The sequence below is a fragment of the Myotis yumanensis genome, unplaced genomic scaffold (genome assembly GCF_028538775.1).
Source record: "Myotis yumanensis isolate MYYU_CA2020_CCGP unplaced genomic scaffold, mMyoYum1.0.hap1 SCAF_5, whole genome shotgun sequence".
Lineage (NCBI taxonomy): Eukaryota > Metazoa > Chordata > Mammalia > Chiroptera > Vespertilionidae > Myotis > Myotis yumanensis.
Genome location: NW_027223756.1, coordinates 16,023,474 through 16,042,793, shown reverse-complemented (window position 1 = coordinate 16,042,793; position 19,320 = coordinate 16,023,474). Strand labels below are relative to the sequence as shown.

Below are 19,320 nucleotides of genomic sequence, written 5' to 3'. Positions count from 1 at the left end.
CTGCAGATTGGGGCACAAATCATTCTTTCAATTATACCAGTGATTTCCGGATCATTTTTTGGTCTTTAGAAAGTATTGGTGTGGTCGTCACTGGCTACATGATGCCCCACGGCATGATTTGACCTCAGGAAAATGTATCCTAGTCCTGCAATGCCTTCCCCATTCAGTCATCGTCCTTGAGGGGCTCTGCTGTAGCAACCAGCTGGGTCCATACCTGAGCGCAACCTCTTGCCATGTGGCCTGACCTGGGGAGTCTGCCTTGGCCCTGCTGACAACACCACCAGCAGTGCCACCCACTTTGCTGCTGCCACCCCTACTTGTGTCTGCGTGGTTACACTCCCAGGCTACACGTTATTTATTCACCATCTAGAGAATTCCGTGATTTTGGCAATTTATACATAGAGCAGAATATCATCTTGTATTCCCCCTCAGGCAAGTCACCTCACTTAGATTCCTCCTCTCCTAAATGGGGATGGTTGCACCTGCCTCACCTGGTGCCGTAGGCTGGTAATGGCCCCCAGAGATGTCAGGCCCTGATCCTGGGACCTGGGAATGTTACTTGATTTGGATAAAGGGCTTTGCAGAGGTGACTAAGTGAAGGATCGTATGGTAGGAAGATTATCCTGGGTTAGCAGGATGAATCCTAAATGCCATCACAAATGTCCTTATAAGAGGGAGGTTTGCCCGGCCGGCTCAATGGTTGAGCATAGACCTATGAACCAGGAGGTCAGGATTCGATTCCAGGTCAGGGCACATGCCCAGGTTGTGGGCGCGATCCCCAGTGGAAGTTGTACAGGCGGCAGCCAATCAATGATTCTCCTCATCATTGATGTTTCTATCTCTTGCTCCCTCTCCCTTCCTCTCTGAAATGAAAATATATATTAAAAAAAAAAGAGGGAGGTTACACACATACAGAGGAGAAGACCAGATCTCAGCAGAGGCATTGGAAGATTGGAGTGATGCAGCCACAACACAAGGAACACTGGCTGCCACCAGAGCTGGAAGAAGCAAGGGACAAATTCTTCTCTAGAGAGTCTGGAAGAAGTGTGGCCCTGCTGACCTGATGGTGGCCCAGTGATACTGATTCTGGATGATAGATTCTAGAATTACAAGAGAATAAATTTCTGTCATTGTAAGCCCCCCCCCCCCCCCCCGCCTTTGTGGTAATTTGCTACTGTAGCCACAGAATGCACCTGGACAGTTATGAAGAAATTATTAGCTGAAAACATTCATAAACAGAGAAGCATTATACACATATCCTCATTACTGTATTCGATTATGGAAAAAAATGTGATGGCATTGGTTTCCTCTAAAAATTTAGTGTTAGAGGGTTGATATGGTACCTCTGACTAGGAAGGCCAGTTCCTGCTCTCCCTCTTGCCTTCTCCAAAGGACTGACTTTGTCAGACAAGAAAGAGGAGCATCATTTCTTGAGGTCTCTACAGCACCTGCCTTGACTCTTTCAGCCTCTTAGCTGAGAAGACCAACAAAGAACCCAGATGTCGGAGACCCAGCCCTACAGCTCACTAGACGTCAAGAAGGGATGGACAGACAGACACATCCGCACAACCCCATGCCCTAGCAATGGATTTGAACCTGTAACTCAGAAGTTACTAGTTTTTTATGTCTCTTACCTGTGCTCTTCCCTGGTGTTGCTGTTTTATTCGTTTACCTACAGGGATTTCAGAATTTGCAGCTCGCTCTCTGAACCAGATTAGAGAGCTGTGTTTGTGTTGGTGGCTGATAGTATTCAGATTGCTCGAAGAACATTAGAGAAATTATAACTAAAACAGGAAATTAGAAACAGTTTTAATTCCTCTTGGGATCTCTGAAAACAGCAATTGTGATTCCAGAAAGCAGATACAAATTGCTTGCAAATTCAGTTTGCTAAGTAAATAGGTCTCGTTGTTTAAAGTGGCTAGCCCTGTTTACTATCTGGTGAAAGAGGCCCTCTGACTAAAAGGCCATATACCATGCTTTAAATGGCGTAAACAGTAGCTTCTATGTTATGTATGCTTTATCACAATTTTTAAAAAGTCTGTGTACAGATAATATAGTGCCCAGGATCTGCCAGGTCGAACTCACCATGTTTTTTCCCTCTCCTTAAAATACTGTTTTGCCTTTTTAAAACAATACACCTCTATTTCACACATTAATAAGATGGCTCTGATTACTGCATCAGGATAATTTATCTCTTAAGATCTCATAAAATTATTTTGTGCGTGTGGATGGTGCAAGCTTGTTTAGCTTGTTATTAAAAGTGAGCCATCCTAATCGTAATTCATTTCTAAGGTAGGCCCTTCCTTGGGTTGTAACCTGAGTCAGTTAGCAGGACTGGTTCAGTAAAAGAGATTTGGAGCAGTTTCAGTGTCTCAAGTCATGTTGCATTCCTGTTTTTCTTTGCCAACCTCAGAAAATGCCCAGGCTCCCATATTCCTACATTTTCTCAATAGGGCCCAGCCTCCTACTGAGCCAGCAGGTCAGATGGGTGCCCTCCGGGGGTGTGTGTGCATGTACTTTTTGGCATGTGTGTGCTTCTTCTTGCATGGGTGTGGTGTATTTTGGGGGTGAGGGGTGCTTGTTCACGTAGAAGGATTTGAATTCTGCTCCGTTCATGCTGGTCCTTCCTGAGCCTGAGTCATCAACTGAAGCTTAAACTTCTGGTCTAGACCAGAATCCAAGACTGATGTAAGAACGTCAGCAAGAGGCTGCCTGTCTGCATTGAGCAGGCCTATGAGGGGGATTTTTTAAAACACTTGTGTGTGGTAAAACAATTCCAAAATTTTCCTCTCTTCTGTCTAGAACTGGGGAGGGCTGTTGAATCCTATATATATTTTCTGTGTGTGTGTGTGTGTGCGCGTGCGCGCTTGCCAGCAAGTGCTAAGGAAGACTTGGTACTAGAACAGTGATGGCGAACCTATGACACGCGTGTCAGAGGTGACACGCGAACTCATTTTTTTTGGTTGATTTTTCTTTGTTAAATGGCATTTAAATATATAAATCTTTGTTTTACTATGGTTGCAAATATCAAGAAATTTCTATATGTGACACAGCACCAGAGTTAAGTTAGGGTTTTTCAAAATGCTGACACGCCAAGCTCAAAAGGTTCGCCATCACTGTACTAGAAGCTCCTTGGGTGGGGTTAAGAAGACTGCCAGGGAGGATGAGCATCCAGGAAGACCTCGCTGGAGCTTGCACCTCTGAAGGGAGCGTTAATCCCATCTCTTCCAGTGCTCAATCCCAGGCAGGTTCCCTTCCAGCAACCCTGAGCAGTGTTTCTCAGCCTCCGCCCAAACACTTGGGGCAGTGAGAGCTCCTACCAGCGCAGTCTGTTGTTGAACAGCTCTCACTTTTATAATGTTGTAAATATTAAGCAAAATCTTCATTTTGGGGTGCATTTCAGCAGCTGGTTCCCAGCTGTGTCGCCTGTGGGACATCCATTGTGTTGTGTAGACTTGTACCCCATGTATGCACCCCCACTCTTTACATTCAGAGCATCATGACTGCTGGGGGGGGGGATTTGACCGGGACGCTGTATTTCCCTGGTTTACTTACCAAATTATCAAACAAAGCATTAGGAATGGCTGCTATTGCAATGAGTGCTTGCAGAGTGTCAGGCACCGGGCTCAGTGTCTTCTGTCTGTTATCTCATTTAAACCTCCCAATAGCCCTATTGGAAATTGCATTATCTTTACTTAGGGAAAACCAAAGCTAAGGGAGGTTAAGTAATTTGCTCAAGTTCATCTAGCTAGTAAATTTATGGACCTGGGATTTGAAGTGAGGGGTGCCCGTGCCCGTGTATAACTATAGACTCAGACAAAGCAAAAAAAGAAGTCATAGAATCAGACAGAAGAAATAAAACAGCTGATTGTTTTTTGCCTCCTCCAGGGATAGCCATTGGAAATCACCCTGCTGCTCAGAAATGCCTTTTATAGGATACTAGAGGCCTGGTGCACAAAATTCGTGCACTCGGGGTGGGGATGGGGGGTCCCTCAGCCCGGCCTGTGCCCTCTCGCAGTCTGGGAGCCCTCGGGGGATGTCTGGCTGCAGAAGAGGCAGGAGAGGCTCCTGCCACCGTAGCTGCACTCGCTAACCATGAGCCAGCTTCTGGCTGAATGGCGCTCTTCCTGTGGGAGCGCACTGACCACCAAGGGGCATCTCCTGCATTGAGCGTCTGCCCATTGGTGGTCAGTGCTTGTCATAGCAACTCATTGTTCTGCTATTCGGTCGATTTGCATATTACCCTTTTATTATATAGGATTTGAAAGGGGATGAAGGAAAAGTGCTCAGAGCTTTACTGGGTTCAGAGGCGAGGCCCAGAGTGTGTGGTGTGTGTGGGGAGGAATGGAAGGGAGTTATGGCAGCCCATGCACCTTCTCAAGTGCCCCTTGGGGCCATGAGCAGAGCCAGGTCACCATTCCCTCGTGCCTGTGCAGGCTCGAGCTGCAGCCCTCTTCCGGAGGAAATTAAATTAAGGTTGTAGTTTTTTAATCTTTGAAAACAAATGTTGTGAAGTAAATTAGGCCATGATGTAGCCCAGTGGATTTTTTTATTTACTTTTATATGGACACATAATCGTATATAGTAAAATGCACTTAGTTCCGGCTCCTATAACAAGATTATCATCAACTGAGTGGCTTAAAATTTCTTTATTACCTCAAGGCTGGGAAGTCCAAGATCAAGGTGCCAGTGGATCTGGTATCTGGTGAAAGCCTGCTTCCTGGTTTGCAGATGGCCTTGTTCTCATTGTATCTCACATCATGGGGATGCGGGGGAGGGGAGGGAAGCTCTGGCGTCTCTTCTTACAAGGGCACTAATCCCATTTATGAAGGCTCCACCCTCATGACTTAATGACCTCCCAAAAGTCCCAAACATAGGGGTTAGGATTTCAATATAAGAAGTTGCAAATACCAACTTCTTGTCCATACTAGTAAATGCACAATCATAAGAGTACATGTAGTTTCAAGAGATTTGACAAATGTATGTATATACATCTGTGTAGTCAACAACCAATGCAACATGTAGGGTATTTCCATCGCCTAGAGAGTTCTCTCATGCCTCTTTCTACTCAGTCTTCTTCCCCTACCAGAGGTAAGCCATGTTGGTTTGGGGTTTGCTATATACTCCTCATCCCTAGCCTCGGAAGCAGGAGAATACAGAATGAGGCTCTGAGAACAGAGCCAGAACTGGGATACACTCATCGAGGGAGAGGGCCCTTCCTAACGTTTTGTGCTCTAGTGCCTCACTCACCCCACCCTGCACCCAGCTCAGTTAGACTGGGTGGCCTGTTTTACTCACACAGTAAATGGCCCCCATGATTGACTGAATCAAACTCAACAATTCATATACTTCCAGGATTTGCTGAACATCGACTTTAGTGAACATCATGCGTTAAGTCAGTTAGAGTTCCCGCCCTACATAAACGATTTGTGCCCCTTAATACTTAGAAATCCTTAGGAACCACATACAAGCTATCCACCCGCCAGGTTCAGGCAGAGTTTTCTGTGACAGCACATCTGAATGGAGTGTGGAGCTGCTCTTTGTCACTTGCTGAGCCTCCCACATGTAGGCATTAGCTTCCCAAACGAACTGTCATTCAACCTGCTGGATGCGTGGGTGTTCTGCTTCCTCACGAATCCTCGCTGCCAGTGGGTTTCCCAGTTGTGTTCATGTGTCCTTGATAGTAGAGGGCACTATGATCGTGATGTGTAGTTTGTAAAGTTTAGAAGAGTTCATCTCCACTAAAACATACCTAACCCCAAACCTAGACTAAACATAATTAAATCTTCCCGCCATGGCTCCGGAGGGAGTTGAGACCCTTGCAGTCCTCCAAACGCATCATTACAGTTCCTGGTTCATTCATGTAGGACTTCTCATTAGCCAACTACTAGAGAATTTCAGCTAGTAGACTATCAGGTGTGGTCTCGTATATGCATGGTTTGTGTTCAAGATTTTTATAATTCCAGGCAAGAAAACTACACTCAGACCTAAGCTTTGGAGTGAGGCCTTATCTAAAAAATGGGTATGGCTTATAATAGAATTCAGTTCCAAAGTCCACCATTGAAACTAGAGACTAGGAACATGGGTTTTGGAATCTGACCTACCTGGGTGCAGGTCAGGGCTCAGTTACCTGTGAACTGTGTGACCTTGGGCAAGCTACTTACCACCCTGAGCCTCAGTTCCCTTCTGTGAAATGGGACTAAGGATTGGCCATGTCCATATGTTTGTGGTGTGGGTTAAATGAGAATGCACGTGGAAGGCTTCATGGAGCCTGGCGTGAGGTGCTCTGTAAGTGGCAGCATTTCGAAACAAAGTCAGTGACAACTCTGGTAACGACAGGAGAGCAATTGAGGGACCTATATTTTGGCCATATATTCTCAGACAGAGATCCCCCTATTCACCAAAGGTGTCGTGGGGGTTCCGAGGATATGGAGGTGGCCAGTCAGTGGCCGGGGCCCTAAGGCCCCCACCAACACCCAAACAGAGCAACTCTGCTTTTGCCTGTTTCACATGTTAGTTCCTATGGCATCTTTCCTTTGGATGGCTACTCAGAAAGTTAGGAAAGCCCTGGTTTGGTCCAGCCCCTCATTTCATAGATGAGGAAACTGATTTTCCCAGGCACTCAGCAGAGGTCTCCTGATGCCCAGGCCCGTTCCTTCCCAAGACCCCACCCTGTCATAGACGGAGACAACTAAAGTAGAAGAAAGAAGCCAGTGTTAGCCTCCTATTGTGTTTTCACAGGGTTCTTCCAGCCAGCTTCTAGTACCAAAAATGTCTCTAGTAAAAGAAAGTAGTCATTTTAACCCCTACCCCATAGCTTGGTTTGTAAAACTCCTGGTGTGTGTGTGTGTGTGGACAGTTGGGGTAGCAGGAGTCTTTGTAAAAAAGATACTCGTCTGGAAGTTCTTTCTCCTCTTTCCCTGGGGAATCCCTGCTCCATCTAGTGGCCTTTGCTCCATCCTGTGGCCACTGACCACACCTCTCTCCATGGCCAGCATCTTGCAAACATATTCCCCGGGGCGCCCCAGTGAGAGCAACGGGTGACGTCCTTTCTGTCAGCGATACATCTCCCACCTGGATAGGACGCAGGCCGGCGTCCATTCCGTGCTCACCCGCTCACCTTGCACATCCTCTCTTTTCCAGCCTCTCAACATCGCCTACAGCCACATCTACAGCTCCTACAGGAACTTCGTGGGGCCCCCTCACTTCAAGACCATCTGCAGACTCCTGGGCTACCAGGGCATCGCCGTGGTCATGGAGGAGCTGCTGAAGATCGTCAAGAGCTTGGTAAGGACGGGCCACACGAGGCCTGGGATGTGCCCCAGCGGGGTGGATAGGAACAAGATCTGCTGTCACCTTTTACCCATATCTGAAATCAAGACACTTCAGCTGTGTCTGTAGGTAGAGACCTTTCCCCTTACCCCTTGGTTCCTCTTACCTGTTGTTCTGTTACATTTCTGTGGTCCTTCTGACTTGTGCCTATGCCTCTCATTGTCTGACCCTGAGCTTACTCCCTGTGCTTCATGACTGAACTCAGCAATCCTGACGTTGACCTTCAGGGTCTAGTAATGATTGCTCGTAGTCCCCTCCTGTGCCATATTGTCTGATTTCTGCATGGTATACCTATGGCACGGATGCTACCATTTTCGCCTCCCATGCTCCTAGCAGACATCTCTAATCAGTCACCATGCTTCTTCCCCTTGGGATTTCTTGCTAAATTCTACTACCAATACGGCACTGGCCTCAAGCCAATCCCTTTATCACCATTCTGTCTCTGCCCCATGTATGGTCATCTGAACCTTCATTTAATTCCCCGGAACACTGTTAAAGCAAGGGTGAAACAAGATTTTCCCGAAAATTTGAACTGATGAAAGAGAAATAAAAAAGTAATGTATAACCATGTCGGGCGTGGCAAGCAGGATTCACTGGCTAACTCTAGTTCTCTGGTAGCAGCTTTGTGGAGCCATGGATTATGAACTGTGACGCTCAGTCCAGAAAATGTGAATTGATTAAAGAAGTCTGCCTTGAACACGAGGGATAAATGTGCTATGGGTTTTCCCTGCTTGAAGAAGAGACTGTCCAGTATCCACAGTTCCCTGGCCCCATTTCATTTCAGCTGTTAGTCTGGGTCCCATGTAAGCCCCCTACTCCAGGAAGGACAGCATGCTTAGAAACTGCCCTCCTTAAAGTCTATAAGCCCAAGGGGCTAATGAGAAAGCTCCCTCTTCTGTCTTATAAAGGCCCATTTTCCCTTAGAAAGGGCGCCGGGGATACTGCCCATCGTTAGGGGAGAACCTGCCCTGTCTTATCAGGGAACAGAGCCTATTGTCTCAGCCAGCTCAGGCTGCTGTAACAAACATACCACAGACTGGGTGGCTTAAACAGCATGCTTATTTCTCACAGTTCTAGCGGCTGGAGGTCCAAGATCAGGGCAATCATGGTCAGGTTCTGGTGAGAGCCTTTCTCCTAGTTCACTGCCTTTTGGCTGCATCCTCTCATGACAGAGAGACATCATCTCTCTCCTGTCTCTTCTTATAAGGACACTAATCCCATTGTGAGGGCCCCACCCTCATGATTAATTACCTCTGGAAGGCCTCATCTCCAAATACCATCACATGGGAATTAGGGTTTCAACGCGTGAATTTAGGGACACATTCAGCATCGCACTTACCCACAGGTTTCAGCAGAACCCCCGTACACCCAGCGTTCAGCCTAGAGATGCACCTGAGCAGCATCGGTGGATTATTTCATTTTGTGCTCTTGTTTTCTTAGCTCCAGGGGACCATTCTCCAGTATGTGAAAACACTGATCGAAGTGATGCCCAAGATATGCCGCTTGCCCCGGCATGAGTATGGCTCCCCAGGTGGGTGATGGGGAACTGGGGCAGGGGTGGTGAGAGGAAAATAATGCAGACCCCTCCCGTGGTGGGAAGGGACTCCGGCCACCTGCCTTGGAGGGTCTGCTTCTCTAATATGCCCACACGCTGGCAGAGCTCTGGGTTTGCATCCTTCCTCTGCCACTAGCTAGAAGCTAGCCTCCAACCATTTTTTATCCCTCTGAGGGTAGTATTCTTCCATCAGCGAAGGCAAATGATGGCGGCTGGGCCTCCCTCACAGGCCTGCTGGGAAGCTGTACGAGGATGCAAACGGGAGAGCAAGGTTTACTCATAAAGGTTTTCTTTAGCTTAGCATCTCTAGGATTCCAACCTCCATCGGCCCCAGGTGGCATTTCTAAAGTGAGTCCGGAAACAGGAGTTTTCGCCATTTGACATCTGGGCAGAGAAGTGATTCTTCCCTCATAGTCAGTGGAGTAGAGACTGAATTGGGGGCTTGGGGCATCCAGAAAGATGGTCTGCTGGGTCAGTGTGATTTAGAACAGGAAAGAGCTGGGGCCGAAAACTCTGGTGTTCAGTCTCAGCTGCCCCATGTACTAAGCTGTGTGACTCTGAGCATGCCACTTACCCTCTCTGAGCCTCATCTGAAAATGAGAGTAATACTGCCTGATTCATAGTGTTGTTATGAGTATCAAATGAGGGATTGCAGATAAAGTCCTTAGCACAGCATCTAGCACTGCTAAATAAATATTAATGCCTGTCATTATTAAGAATTCAGGTAAGTTTTTGGAGGGACTAGGAAAGACCCAGGGCTGCTCACTGTGTGTGTGTGTGTGTGTGTGTGTGTGTGTGTGTGTTTTGTTCCATAAAAGATTGGAACCCGCCTCCTGGTCTTCCTCTAGTACTGAGCCTGAAGGAAGCCTTACCCCAGGGCCCGCAGGTTTGGCTTTTGGCTGTCCAAGTCAGGTCTGGGGCTGCTGCTCAGTTGACAGGTCCCATGAACCCAGCTGAGCTGTGTTACTTCCCCGCTGACGGCCTCTCTGTACCCCCAGGGATCCTGGAGTTCTTCCACCACCAGCTGAAGGACATCATTGAGTACGCAGAGCTCAAAACAGACGTGTTCCAGAGCCTGAGGGAAGTGGGCAACGCCATCCTGTTCTGCCTGCTTATAGAGCAAGCCCTGGTGAGTCCTGAGCCCAGAGGGGAGCGTCCCAGGCTGGGAGGAACCCGCCCCCTGTCAGACTCCTGAGGCCCCACTGCACCTGACCAGGGCCTGCAGCAAGATCCTCGCTCTTCCGGTGGGGCCTGCACCCCACCTTTCTGTGTCAGAGAGCTTGACCACCCGAGTGCTAGAGAAGAACAAGGGTCCCATCCCGCCCACCTTCAATAGCGGCTGGACCTTGGCCATCTGGGAGTCTTAATTTTCCCATCACTCATTAAACAAATAATGACTCCTTGGCTGCCGTAGGACAGGCGCTGCCCTCCTGGACATAGCAGTAACCAATCCCTGCCTCGTGTCCTGGACAATCACGAGGAGACCCATACTGAGCAGTATTTACCCAGAAGTGATGTGGTCACAGTGACAGTCAGTGCCATGAGGGACTAGTGCAGGGTTTAATGGGGACATAGAACCGAGAGCCTGCTGTGGCGCTGAGGGTAAGTGAGTGAGGGTGTTGATAGCCTGCACCTGGCCAGGTGCAGGTCTGGGTGGAAGATAAATGGCCAGGAACAAGGGAGACAGATTATTACTATTTTTATTCTGGAGAGGGAGGCGGTGGAAGAAGTAAATAAGCAGAGTTTGTGAATGCAGATGGTGCATGTGCTGTGAAGCACTCAACAGGGAACTAGGACACACAGAGAGTGATGGATGTCGGGAGAGGATGAGACTTGAATGTCTTTAAGAAAAAGCAGCCCATAGTGAACTGGACTGCAGAGGGTAAGGGGATAAGGTCGGGGCTGAGGGGGGAGAAGCAGGTGGCCGCAGTCCCTGGCCATCCCCTTGTGAGATGGAGAGTGAGGGGGTTCGATGGACTTTCTTTAAAGGCCCCTTTGGCCATTCGGAGAAGGACTGGCGGGAAGGTGAGTCAAGGACGAGGCTTTTGCAGTTGTCCATCCCAGGGGTCACCTTGCAGGCAGGCACATGGAGAAGGGAGGGAAAAGGAAGGAATTAGGAAGGAGGGGAACAAAGGTAGAGAGAGATGAAGGAGGCCGTGATAGCAAGAGCTCAGAAGAAGAGCCCAGGAAGGTTCTTGCTTCCGGTTGTCTGTAAGCCGGCCCGGTCCACGCCTCAGGGTCCCATCTCCACAGGAGGGACATGTATGCACTGGAAGGTCTGAAATATGCAGGTTTGCTCTTCCTCCATGAGTAATTGCCTCTCTGCTCCCCTTTAGAAGGACTCTTCAGACAGCTAAGTGTTCCTCTTTATAGAAACAGGTTTATAACATGGTTCAGTGGGCCTGGGTTGCCATGGCAACTTAGCCTTCAGCAGTCGTGGGGATGAGATAAGTAGGAAGCACTGCTCTGCTCAAGGCCTCAGGAAGATGAGGAGATGCTGCAGGGGACCTGGGGGGAGAGGAGGGAGGGGGAGGGGGAAGGGCGGGTGCCTGAAGCCTCAGGTCCTGGGTGTCTCCTGAGCGCACCTCCTGAGCATCAATTACACTTCTTCTGACAGACCCCGAGAGGCAGACTATGGACGGGGCTACAAGGAAAGGGGAAATTTTTCTCAGGCATCCCTGCCTTGGTGGTCACTTGCATGTATCACTGAAGATAACAGGACACTCCTCAGAGCGGAGAGAGACCCCAATAGAGTATATGTTCCAACCCCGCCCCCCATTCATAAGTGGGGAAGTGAGGAACCAGGGAGGGGAGCCACTCGCCCAAGGTCGCACAGCACATCAGCAGCTGAGGTAGAAAAACAAAGTTATAGGTTTTTAGCACCATTCCCAGTCCTGGGGGATGGGGGCAGGCACATAGCGAAGGTCAGGGCTCCCCAAAGCTGTGCGCTCCGCTTTCTACATAGATAACTGGGGAAATCCCCAAAGCCATGGTACTTTCTGAGGTTAGAATGAGGCGTGAGCTTTCTGGAGTTTTTTACTTTATGAAGCTGGAATTACATACACATTTAAATAACATATCAATTGTTCTCATTAAACAGGGGGACTAGGAGCAAAAATAAGGAGGGGGGTGGCAAGGAGGAAGGAGTGCGACTCAATGGCCATCCAGCGGGCAGGGCTATGTAAACTGTGGAGCATCTATGCTATGGAGGACTCTGAAGTCATGAAAAAGAATAAGGTACCAGCTCGGCTGATTGGCTCAGTGGTTGAGCGTTGGCCTATGAACCAGGAAGTCATGGTTCGATTCCCGGTCAGGGCACATGGCCAGGTTGCAGGCTCAATCCCTACTGTGGGGTGTGCAGGAGGCAGCCAATCAATGATTCTCATCATTGATGTTTCTCTCCCTACCTCTCTGAAATCAATTAAAAAAATTCTTTTTTTAAAGAGAATAAGGTAATAACTACAGTAACTTTGTACATACCAGCAGAAAACATGGTAAAAGTCATAATATTGAGTGGGGAAAAAGCTAGTCTCAGGACAAGACACACATCAGTATGATGCCATACGTATAAAATAAACAAAACATTAAAACCCACGAAAGAATACTGCATTAAAAAAAAAAAACTAGGGAAAAAAAGCATAATAATTTAGTCATTTTCTCTATGTATTGGAGGGAACCAGGATTAAAGGTCAATAGGGACTTTACTTTTATCTGGAGTGTCTGATATTTTACACGGAAAGTATATTCGTGTAGTATTATTGAACCGAAAGTAAATATAAAAAGGTAGAAGTGTATATAATAGTTTAGAAAACCTGGAAAGATACTGAAAAGTACAAAGTGAGAAGTCTTGCCCATTTTTCTTTGGTGTCATCTGTCTTTTTCTAACAGACTTGCAGTTCTTTCTGCAAGCACCTTCTCATTCTGTGGCTTGCCTTTTTGTTTTTAACAGTTTATTAGTATCTCATTACTTTTCAGGTAGAGAGAATATAAATTGAAAAGTGATTACTTAGACAAAGGTATATTTTCTTCTATAACTTGGGTGCTTGTAAATTTTCTTAATATTCAGGGTGCATTATTAGTACAGAACCCCATACACCTATGGAGTGGGGTGTTTGTTTTCTTGGTGCTTTTAATTAAGGTCCACTATACATCCAGTAATATACAGAATATGCAGTATTCTCACTGCATAGATTAATTGAATTGTCCATTTTACTTGGGGTGGACATTTGAATGATTTGCAGTTGGATAACGTTATGAAAAGAGCTGTCTGAATATCCTTGTACATTTCTTTTGGTGAGTATACGCTCTCATCTGTATCAGGTAAATACATGGCAGTACAATGGCTGAGTCCATGTGTGGACACATGTTTAGCTTCAGTAGAGGACTGCCAAGCAGTTTTACAAAATGGTTGTACCCATTTATTTTCCCATTCAGCGAGGTATTGGAGTTTTAATTCTTTGATCCTCCTGAACACTTTGTCTCTTTTCAACATTCATAAGCATTCTGGTAGATGTGTCATGATATCTCATTATGGTTTTTATTTCCCTGATGACCAATGAGCCTGAGTCTCTTTCCATATGGTATTGCCATTTGGACAGCCTCTTTGTGAAATGCTGTTCAATGTCTTCACCTATTTCTTATTGAGTTACCTTTTTCTTATTGATTTGTGGCTGTTATTTATATATTGTGGGTATATGTATTGCAAATATATTCCTGCAGCTTGTCTTTTGATGAACAGAAGTTCCTAAGGTGTAGTGTATTTTATTTTATTTTATTTTTCCTGTATGGCTGGTGCTCATTGACTTATTTAAAAAGTCTTCCTTACTGTAAAGTCATGAAGTTAAGTTATCTTCTAAAAGTTTAGAGTTTAGCCTTTTAAGACGTAACAGGCCTTTAAGTGTGTTATGTATCTGGACGGGATGCTTATGTTTCCTGGGAGGTAGGAATCCAATCACATTTCTTGCCAAGTTGGCCCAGCACCACTGATTGAAAAGACCTCTCCTCCCCACTCTGCATGGTCGTGCTGCACCTGTCATTTATCCAGCGTCCACAAAGGGTCTGGCTGTGGCAGGCTCTTCCATATTGAGTCTAATCTAAAATGAGTCAGCATTTCTTAAGTAACTGTTTACAAGTCTGTTATGTTTTTCAAGGAAATTCTGCTACGATTGATTAGGATTTCCTCTTTTATCCCGAGAAGTCATAAGGTGGTCATTAGGGAAATATCCCACCGACACCATGTTTTTATTCAAATATTGTGTGGTTTTCCGCCCATCAACCCACTGCTTGCTATGCCGACACACACCAGGAGGGGGCCCTGTTCATTCACGTGAGGAAGGGAGGCCTCAGTCCACATCTGCCTTTTACTGCCGGGCCTCCCGCTGAGGACTTGAGACTGTATCCTGCCTTTGACCCTGTTGTTTATTTCTTCTCTCCCCCTCCTAGTTGAGTGGGCCACAGCCACAGTCTGGTGGGCCGTGAGAGCTTTGCTTCTCTTACAGGAGGTGAGGAAACGCTGGGCCCAAACTCACAGAATCGAATGTAGGTCAGATCTGGGGAAACCATCAAGACCGTCCACAGTAGATGTCTCTGCCTCGGCACCCCTGACATTTTGGACAGAGAATCCTTTGTTGTAGAGGCCTGTCCTGTGCACTGTAGGATCGTGGGCAGCATCTCTGGGGCCTACCCAGTAGGTGCCAGTAGCACCCTCCCCAGTGTGACACTGAAAAGGTTTCCAGGCACTGCCTGATATTCCTTTGGAGGACAAAACCTCCCCCTACCGAGAACCACCGATCCAGTGCCATCCCCCATTTCACGGGATGGAAACTGAGGCCCTGAGAGGGAGACGCCCTTCCCAGGGTTCAGCTAGAGCGGGAGTGGGGCGAGAACCAGGAGCCTTCCGGCTGGCACGCAGGGACAGAGAAGCGATCCGCCGCACTGTGCAGACTGCTGTGTGGGTTTGGGGTTTTACTTTTTATGTTTGTCTTAATTCCAGCTTCACATCTGGTTCCTTTATCTCCTGCTCCCACTTTATAGTCCCTTTAATTTGGTTTACTTGTTGCATAACTGAAATAAATTCACTGCTAGGACACCCAGAGGAGCAGAAAGAAGAACACAAAAGCCACATTGCCACGCTGCCAGAGCCATTGCTCACAGTCCGGAGGACGCCTTCCAGACGCTCTCATGTCTCAGCATATAAATTTCCCTCATGTATGTGTTTTTACTCTGTGTAGTCATAAAAGTGATCTTCACCAAGCGGAGACGTGCAGCCCGGAGGGGGAGCCCCTGACCGGGGAGGGGTCTCCTTGAACGGCTGTTTCCAGAGCTCAGTCATTGCTGTGTGCTTGTCCCAGTTCTTGCTGTACCTGCAGACCACACGCCCTTTCCTTCCATGATAGTTTTATTTCAGTTCGCTTACTTCGTAACTTCAACTTATTTTCAAGGAACACTTTACATCACCTCCATTAAAAACTAATCATCTCTTATCACCCTTAGAAAGCAACCAGAATAATAAATTCAATCAGAATAAGGCAAGGCTGTGTCCTTCCAGCTCGGGCCTCTGCACCAGAAGCCTGCTCCCTCTCTGTGTTAAAAACAGAGCTTAGCACATGTTCAAGAGGTAATTGGGTTGCTCTTAGGAAAGGCTGCAAATGGAGACTTTCTCATTAAAGTTGTCAGAACGATGGACAGGAAACTGGGAAGGCAGTAACCTCCTCACTGTGTGCTCACTGTTATGAAATGCCCTTTCCCTGTACCCCAATTCGCACCCTTTGGGAAATGCCCACCTTAGCAGACATGGACATGCATTGTTGGGGGTGGGGTGGGAAGAGAGTTACTTTCTAGGCCAGTTTCTTGGTTGTAGAGCTTTGCCAGTTGACCACACATGAATCTGATCCAGAATAATAATTCTTTTTCCTCTTGACAGTTTGGGGTGGGGGAAGGGGTGGAGGTGAGACATCACAATATGGAGCATTAATGCAGGTGAGGCTCAGATTGGTGGGGAAGACCACACACAGAACCAGATCAGATTAAATGACTGATTTATTTAGCCGGGGCTACAGAGAGCTGGCTCCTGAAGGGAGGGGCCCCTGGAGCAGGAGCGCAAGGTCCGCCCCTCAGCTTCCCCCTGTACCCGCAGCCCCAGATGAGGGGCCGCAAGCTACAGCTGGTATGTTCTGTACCAAGGAGGGTCATGTGGATGTGGGAAGCCTAATTTCTTGCCTGCTCCACAGGCCCTGTATCCTTGGGGCTTAGCATCAGTATGCGGGAAGCACAGACACTGACCATCTATGTGCATCCATATAAGGGAATGTTTAAACCAGACCGCTGGGCTCTCTGGTCAGGCCCCATCCCCTCCCTGCCTTTCTGAGCCAGAAAACCGCAGGGGATTCCTGTGGGGGCTCGACCTCCAGTTTGCCAGCTCATTGCTCCTCACTCACTTGACAAAGATAAAAACATACGACATTCATGTTAGTGTTATGTGTCTTTCTGTGGCCTCAAAACCCAGAGCAAACTGTTATTTAAGAAAATATTGTTCCGAGATTGCTCTGATGACCACCTTTAGGAAATCTGCTAAAATGGTGCGGTGTTTTTGGAGAGGCTATTGTTCTACATGAGCCCGGCATGCCTGGGATCACAGTGACCCCGTTTTTTTTAAATATGCGTTTTGAATTTTCATGGTATCCTTCAGCCGAGAGAAAGCAGTCCCCCGTTAACCTCGTGGGCTACATTGGGAACATGAGGTTTTTGTGGTATTTGATGGTCTATCAGTTTTAAATTAAGTGAAACAGAAAAGGACATTTCTAAGGCTGAAAGCAGTGCCAAAATAAAAACACTCATCCCTTGAAGAATTTTGATGTGGGTTCCTTACCAATAAAATATTTTTTGCATTCTGACCAAAAACCTTTTGGCTTTGACTTGCACTGTTGGCAAAGAGCAATTTTACATTCGAGCTTGATCCTTATTAATCATCTAACGATCACCTCTCTCGTAACATAATACATGAGTGTTGTCCTAGGCAACAGGAATAATAAGCATCACTGTGGCGCTCGGTAGGTGCAGAAACTTCAGGAAACTCATCGTGGTTGGATCCCAGTTAAAAACAAGAAAAACTATAGAAGAAATTTTTTAAGAACTGAGCAAATTTTGGTATTGACTGCATATTATATGACATTAAGAATTTTTAAATTTTTTTATTGATTGATTAATTTAGAGGGGCCGGGGTGGGACGTTGCTTCTTGTATATGCCCTGGCCGGGAAAACAGGCAACCTTGGTGTACCGGACGATGCTTTAACCAACTGAGATACCTGGCCAGGGCTAAGGATTTTTTTTAGCGTTGTGATCATAGTACTGAGGATGTCCTTGTTTTTAGGAGTTGCGTGCTGAAGTATTTAACGCCGAGTAATGCAATAGCTTTAACTTATGTTCAAGTGATTCAGTAAAACATATAGTCAAAGCAGATGTAGCAAAATGTTCACAGTGATGCTGCATCAAGGGTATAAGGATGTTCATTGTTCTTTCAAGTATTTTGTTTCTTTAACATTTTTCATAACACAAACTTGAGGGAGAAAAAGGTAAGGTTGGTTTTAGGAAAGATGATTGTCCTGTAGGCCCGTGGCCACTTACAGATCAAGCCAGACAGTCCTGGGAGGTCTCAGCTCCCCCCTGTCACCCATTTCTTCATTTAATAAGAAGCACTACTGTCTTTACTTATATCCTAACTAGAGGCCTGGTGCACGAAATTTGTGCAGGGGGGGGGGGGGGTTCCCCTCAGCCCAGCCTGCACCCTCTCCAATCTGGGACCCCTCAGGGGATGTATGACTGCCTAAACTGACATCCCTTACTGCCAGTTTAGGCAGTCGGACATCCCTCTCACAATCCGGGACCGCTGGCTCCTAACTGCTCACCTGCCTGCCTGCCTGATCACCCCTCACTGCCCCCCCTTCCCCCTCCTTGCCTGGTTGCCTCTAACTGCCCCCCTCCCCTGCACGCCTGGTCACTTCACGCAGCCTGCTGTTCAGTAGTTTGGTCATCCCTCACTAACCCCCCTGCTGGCCTGGTCACCCCACACAGCATGCTGTTTGGTTGTTACTGTTACTGTGACAGCATCCCAGACAATTTGCATATTATTCCTCTATTATCAGTATAGATAAATACGCAGTGCCTCCCAATTAAAGAAATGGTATCTCTAAGTCTAAAGACCATCACACAGAAGACCAAAAAGGCATCAAGAACCAAAGGAGAAGGCAAGGGTATCGAGCCCACCACCTGGGCATGTGCCCTGACCAGGAATCAAACCCTGACCTCCTGGTTCATAGGTGGACGCTCAACCACTGAGCCATACTAGCTGGGCTGATCAGTTTTTAAAAAGAAAACTGTAGACTGGAAGGGCTTGGAAGACTCTCAGAAGGTGAAATTTGAATAAGGCTTTGTGGAGTGGTAAGAGTGAGGGGAGAAGGTTGGTTTGGAGGAATTTATAGGTATAAATTTATGGGTATAAATTTGACCACATGAGTGGTCCTGTACCTTACCTTGGAATCACACCAGCAGATCTTCCAAAATTTGCTGCCTGCAAAGAAACTACTTACACAAATTCAGGATAGAGGCTCCCTTTGGAGGGTGGAGAACACAGGTATCAGTAACTTCCTATTTCTTTTTTCTGGAAGATGGCTCAAGATTCATTTCATTCTTCAAGCTGCATATACATATTACAGTATGTTCAAGTTTAAAGAATGTTAGTAGCTATGACCAGAAACCCAGCAAATAAAGCAACAAAGGATGTAATCCTAATCAGATATGAGTGAGGCTAAAAAGTTTCTCAGGTGGTGAGATTTTAAGTAATTTTCTCCTGTTTCTGTTTTTTATAATTTTATTTTTTTTCAGCATATGTATGTAAAATGGGGCCAGGGGGCATATTTCAGGTGTCCCAAGGCTTTGGCTGCATGGGCTGCTGTGGAAAAGCAGTGGGTGTGGAAGTGAGGGGGCACTGGGTCTCAGTGTCCACCCCACTGCTTCTTTATCACCTTCCTGAGAGCCTCCATGTCCTCGCCCATAGGATGGGATGGTAAGAGCTGCCTCCCAGGATGTTCTGGGGTGTAGGGCAGATAGTGGGTACAAAGCACCTGGCACACGGTGCTCAGTAAATACTCATTTCCTCTCATTCCCTGGAGAACAGGTGATTATGTTGTTACAGACTCTTGGTTCTAGGGAAGGACCCTGAGACACTGTTTAATCCAGGGTCCTCAAACTATGGCCCGCGGGCCACATGCAAATACAAATATTGTATTTGTTCCCGTTTTGTTTTTTTACTTCAAAATAAGATATGTGTAGTGTGCATAGGAATTTGTTCATAGTTTTTTTTTAAACTATAGTCCGGCCCTCCAACGGTCTGAGGGACAGTGAACTGGCCCCCTGTTTAAAAAGTTTGAGGACCCCT

The 19,320-nt window shown here is 46.9% G+C and overlaps 1 protein-coding gene across 3 annotated transcripts in view; it reads left to right on the top strand.

Moving 5' to 3' along the window:
• CYFIP2 (cytoplasmic FMR1 interacting protein 2) overlaps positions 1–19,320 on the top strand; it is a 105,939-nt gene that overhangs the window by 71,931 nt on the left and 14,688 nt on the right. For all 3 annotated transcript variants that reach the window (XM_070414518.1, XM_070414516.1, XM_070414517.1), the window contains 3 exons: positions 7,144–7,287; positions 8,773–8,863; positions 9,886–10,016. In XM_070414518.1, coding sequence (XP_070270619.1) covers positions 7,144–7,287; positions 8,773–8,863; positions 9,886–10,016 — 366 coding nt within the window. The remainder of the gene's footprint in view (positions 1–7,143; positions 7,288–8,772; positions 8,864–9,885; positions 10,017–19,320) is intronic.